General features: G+C 37.6%; 1 protein-coding gene across 4 annotated transcripts in view; it reads right to left on the bottom strand.

The window, feature by feature from the left end:
* The window catches only part of cadm4 (cell adhesion molecule 4), a 258,446-nt gene that overhangs the window by 33,144 nt on the left and 219,302 nt on the right, over nucleotides 1-6,000 (bottom strand). For all 4 annotated transcript variants that reach the window (XM_015375132.1, XM_015375115.1, XM_015375141.1 and 1 more), the window contains exon 4: nucleotides 3,439-3,600. In XM_015375132.1, the coding sequence (XP_015230618.1) occupies nucleotides 3,439-3,600 (162 nt within the window). The remainder of the gene's footprint in view (nucleotides 1-3,438; nucleotides 3,601-6,000) is intronic.

The raw sequence follows: 6,000 nt of genomic DNA, 5'->3' as shown, positions 1-6,000 counted from the left end.
ACAAAAACTTCTGTTCATGAAAAAATTATATAAGTACAGTTAAAATGAAAAGGCTGTGATTAGAAATGTATTTATAATGACTCATCAACATATTAGACTAATAAATGAATTAAACCCTTTAAATCAAAATTATGCAACTCTTCCAGCTACAGTTTGAGGCTTACTGACCGACTTACTTTATTTTTTAGTTTTTTGCTCTTTTCCAAAGCACATAATGAAAGTCAGAACACCTTGCAAATCCAAATGGACTTCAGTGATTTTTTTTTTTGGTAGCAAGAGTCATTTTGCTAAGTAGGACAAAAATATAAAATAAGTTTAATTTGTCTTCAGGAAATTGCCATGCAGTAAAATATGTATTTAATTATTACTAATAATTTATATTGAAAAAGAAAAAATATTAAGCTTGAAGTTTATTTCATTAGTGTGACGTTTGCATTTCATGTTACACTCAAGATTTTACTTTTACAAAAAGAAATATTGGCAATGTTTAATGTAATTTTTTCTATACCTGAAACAGTCTCAAGTGTTCCAATTTATAGATGTCTGCATGACATTTTTGGATTTAAGAACAAAATAATACTGTGAGAATCTTTGTTTATCAGTTGATGTTCTATAGCAGGATCTTGTTTTTATACATAGCTGATTATCTACAGCCCTTTCCTGCAGGTGCAATGGTGGATGAGCCTGACAGTCAACTCAGTCTATAGCACATTTGAAAGCATAGCTTTTAAAAGATACCTAATGGACTTATCCTAATTATACCTTTATCTAGCATGTCCCTGGCTGGAGCTTCAGCATTTGTAAGCACCATTAGAGCAGTGACACAGAGACGTGACTGTCTGTATGTAAAAGCAAACAAAAGGCAGCCTATACCTGCCGCTTGATGCCTTTTTCTCAGGTGACGATCGTGATGTCATGTCTGTATCAAAGTGATTGAGCGGCTGCCTGACCCAGAGCGGAGAGGAAGATTCAGGCCTTTTATTTCCCCTTTCTCTACCTATAGAACACCGAGCATTTTGTACTTTACTGGAGCAACATAATATACTTGGTGAAGCAACATAAACAGCCAAACCATTTTGTGGAAATGGGAGTGGGGGTTACTAATCTTACTGCAAGGGAAGGTTAGAAAGAAAAACAGAAAAAGATTTTATGGAATTTAAATGGGTTTCTCCACAAACAGTCTTTTCTTAAAAACACAACAACAACCAAAAAAAAAACCTTTCTTGGCCATAAGTCAATAGGATCTCCTCCTAATTGTCAATCATTTTGGTTATATTGGTAACTGGTTATATATGTTTATGTAAGGCCTTTCCTATTTTCACTTACCGGTGGTGAGTCTGACATATGGGAAAGTAAGCTTGTATGAGCAATGCAAAGAGCAACTTTGAAAAACAGAGCGTGCATGAGGAGAAATGGGCTCGTGTATACTCTCACCCATGTTTAGACTTAGAATTAACTTTTAATAAACTTTTATTATCATTTTGTATACACAGATTGTATACAAAACAAAATTTTGTTTTGTACAGCTCTCATGGCATTTCATGGCAAAGTACAGGAGTGATCAAATGTACACACTGTGGGAGAAAAAACATGGTGCAAAAAAACACATTGATATGGTCAGTTTCATGCACAGTCTGTGACATGATTAAGAGTTTTTTCAACATTTGGCAGTCTGATGGCGGTAATGTTTTGGAATCTCCTGGGGTCATTTATAATGTTACGAGCTCGGAACATGCTGCTGGGATGAAATGTCTTTTATTGTTGATCCTCTCTGCTGTTGTCACTACTCTCCTCACCTTCTTCCAATCTGCGGCGCTGCAGCCTCCACACCACACAGTGAGACAGCACGTCTGAACGCTCTCTATTATGCTTCTTTAGAAGGTAGTGAGGATGGGTGGGGGCAGGTGGGCTCTCCTCATCCTCTGTAGGGAGCACATGAGGACAGCCCACCTGCCCCCACCCATCCTCACCACCTTCTAGGCGATCTTAAAAGACGTTCAGTTATGGGTGCAGGTACAGGGTTGTGCATGTGCATTTTTTTTTGGAGTGGAGAGGGGGGGTCTTTGCGAAATTTGCGAAAATCCTCCACTATACCTTTAGCTTGGTTTTGTGTGTTTTCTCACATCATTAGCTGAATGTACCTTTAAACTGTATGGATGTACCTGTCATTTATTTTAATGTATCTTTGTTTAATGTATCTTATGAAACTTTGCTGCTAACTTTGGATTTTTTTCCTGGTTAAGTAAAGGTAAAAAAAAAACAGAAAAAAAAAAAACTCCAACTGTTCATCAAATGTCAGAGAAAAAGAACTAACTGCTAGCTGCTAACAGAGCAGACAACACTTGAAACTTCTACTCTATTACTACAAACAAGAAAAACTAAATGGTACTTCTCAGTTTTGCATTAATCACATCTCATTTTGTTCTTATGAACCAATTATTGTGCTTTGTCTGGTCTGATCTGTCAAATATAAGATTACATCCCTACTGAGAATTTGTCTTGGTTCCCTGAGTGGATATGAAATTTAATGAAATAAACTTGCTGTGATGATACAGACTACTACCCATAAGCCCCTAATAATTCAGAAATCAGCATTCAAAGCTTCCCAAGCACTGTAAATTATAGGACTATTTCCCTCTTTTTTAAATGATGCATTTTATTGCCTGTGGTTCAAAACAAAGAATTTATGCATTGATTAAAGCTGAACAGGATCATTTTATATGGAAAAGAATAAAAAAGAAAAAAAAAGATAAAAACACTAGGAGAGATATGAAATGACGACTACTTCTGTTAAAATACATAAATGTGGTATTTTAAGGTTTTTGTGTGTTTCTCAGCAGTGCTGCAAAAAACCAGCATTGAGAACATGATACCTTTTCACTATATGTGATAAAAATTGTTTACAATGTCATCTTAATATAATATCTAATGGAATAAAACCACTCAACATATTTGATGCTCTTTCTTCTCCAAGACTGAATCAGAATTTACGAGCTTCTGAAATCAGATACTGATCATGGCTGATGATGGTCCTCAAATCTTCGTACATACAGTGCTTATCAGATTAAAGCTTTCCTGTTTTATAATGTCTATGTTGGTAAGCTCTGAAAACCACAGGCCAGGATCCTGACTTGGCAACAGGTCTATTTCTGCACAGCAGGATTTCTACGCATACGGCTGCTCTCACACTGGGCTGCTCTGCATACCTAAGAAAATCTGGTCTACAATAAAACGTTTATTGTTTGAAAAATGAGGCTCTAACTGTGACCAATTTTTGCAGGGAAAACTTTATAATGAAAAGTGTTAAAGTTTTAATGTAGGAGACAGCAGCACAGATGGAATAATGACTAGTTTTGAAATATTTAGAAATGAACATTAAGCCTTTTAATCTGCTTGACAGGTTGTAAAAAAGTGATGTAATAAGGCAAGAGGACTTACAATACACGTCCAGCCGATAATGTCGAACCCTCTTTTGGCCGCTCAGTGCTGGGTGGAGTGCCTCACAGTTCAGTGCCGCCCCGTTATCTTTCCTCTCCACCGGGATGCGGATGGTGCTGGACACGCTGAATGTCTTTCCATTGTCCTGCTGCGATAGAACACCTAAAGAGAGGATGGGGGATGAATGTGGGAGTTAGCAGCAAAAACACAAATTTGTTCTTTCTCCCACCCCCCCAGCAGAGTTATCACAGTCTTAAAAGGAGAAGGCAGCAGGGAGGAGATTGTTAGCCAGGAGCGCAGAGGGGGGGACAGAAAAAGTACGCCGATGGAGAGGTAGAAGTTAGTAACAGATGAATGAATTTTTTAGAGCTTCAACAGGCACCCACAGAGGGGAGGATACGCAGAGGGCAGAATGAAAAAGGGGCAAGAGAAGAGAAAGCAATTTGCATCTACATTTCATGGCAATTATTAGCAGCAGCACCGTTTGTATTCAGATAGCAAATCAACTAAATGTTTTGTGTGTCTGCATCCAAAAGAAAGGGAGAGGGAGCAGAAGGATAAAAGAGGAAATATGCATAAACCAATTGAGATTTTAACTGGAGCAGACATTGGGTCGGGGAGGGGGACATCACAGTAAAAGTGTGACACAAAAAAAGAAAAGGAGGCAATAGAAATATGATTGATGTGGCTATGGATGTCAATATGTTTGAAGGAAAGCAGACATGAAAAAGAACTATAAGAGTGCCAAGCAAGATTAGGGGGGAAGGAGGAGAGACACAAAGTGGGAGGAGAGAAAGCCCGGCCGTCCTAACGGGACTTGACACGGTCACGTACCGGGAGTTTGTGCTTGTTTAGGCAGAATACAACATTACGTTTATCACGCTGAGTTTTCAATTATTGCCTGCAAGCAAATGAAAGTTGGCCTAATCGAAACCTGGGAGATGGCGGCAGTGGATTCTGATGAACAGAAATGAGGGAATGGTGGAAAGATAGCGTCTTAATTAAAGAGTGCCTCCTATATCTGCTGGGATCTGCTTCTAACCTTTGGTGTCACAGTTCATTTAGCTCAAGGCCGAAGGAGGATGACGGTGTAAAAAGAAAACGGGAGGAGAAAAAAAGAAGGATAAAGGCACAGCATCTGACAAGAGGAGTACGGTTCCTGTCTTTTTGAATTTTGAGGGCCTCTGCAAACTTTGTGCTAAAATGAATTTTTACCTTGTCAGGAGTGGAGTTCAACAAAAAAGGAAAAGTATCAGATTAAAAGAAAAACCATGGAAGTAAGAGGGAGGACAGAGAGGAATGATAAAACAGCTGTAACATGACAGCAAAGAAGTGAAGAATTAGGATGAAAGAGAAAAAGACTTAGAAAGGAAATGGAAAGAAGATTGTGCCTGAGATGAAATTTATGAGTGTCAAATTCTGACATCATCTATAACTGTTTAGTGCTCATTATCAAACAGTACAAATGGCACTGCCTGTAAACACATGGTACCATTTTGCACATCATCAAATGCTTGTAGCTTTAAGAAATTCCTTTTAGAGACTTAGACATGTAGCCTGGGTATTTATTAAGCCATCCTGTGTAGAAAAACCTTTTGCTCCAGCTAAATCTGCAAGTGTGTTGGGATAAGATTTAATCAAAACAAATCAAATCAGTTTTATTTGTATAGCAGAAATTCAATCAATTCATTTAATCAACCATCTTTGCATCTCTAAAGAATAACATATTTATGCAACCTTCAAAGAAAAACACCTTAAACTCATTAGAATATGTATGAATATAAAATCTCACCGAAATCTGAGTGGAGTTGGACTTTTTGGGGTGAATTACAACACATAAATATGGTTTCATCTTGAATATTCCAACAAACAAAACTCCAAGAAACAGGTGTGAAATTTCAACAGGAGCTAAATCTTTCAATTTAACAGTACCCCAATGTTTTTATCTTTATTTGCTTTAATTCGGGCTTTATTTTTCTTTTATTTTGAAAACTAAGCACTCTGAATCGTACTTTCCCTGTACTGAATTCTGATATACAAATAAACTTGCATTGCCTCACAAACCCTTTTATATATGAAGGCTGAAAGGTAGATTTTTTGCATCATGATATCAGATGCTTTAACATGTTTGGTATGCCCCCCCACATGAAGCGTTTAACTTTCAAAGCAACATCTAATGCATTCTCTTCACAGTAGTGTTTTTTTTTTTTTTTATATATATAAAGTAAAAAAATTGTCATAAATTCTGCGCTCTGGATCTCTGTAGCACCACCAGAGCGACCTCTCTCTCTGATTAGAGCTCTCGTCATTTTTGGGAGAAAGCCACACCTCTCTAGATTTGTGGTTAGAAAAAAAAGAAATTTTTTTTTTTTAGGGGTTTAGTTTTTGAGGGGATACTTTGTAGCCTAAATGTCAGCGTTCCTGTGTGTTAGTGAGTGAGAGTTATGCATCCCTTCCAGAGAGGATCTTTGTGGAGAACCTGGGTAGCCTACACAGGTAAAGATAATGTTTCTAATCAGAGTGCTGGGCTTAAAAGAGCAGCAGAGCCTTCATCAGGGCTGG

This window comes from Cyprinodon variegatus, unplaced genomic scaffold (genome assembly GCF_000732505.1).
Source record: "Cyprinodon variegatus isolate N-32 unplaced genomic scaffold, C_variegatus-1.0 Scaffold6, whole genome shotgun sequence".
Taxonomy (NCBI): Eukaryota; Metazoa; Chordata; class Actinopteri; order Cyprinodontiformes; family Cyprinodontidae; genus Cyprinodon; species Cyprinodon variegatus.
The sequence above is the reverse complement of the archived record's forward strand: the minus strand, read 5'-3'. Positions and strand labels throughout refer to the sequence as shown.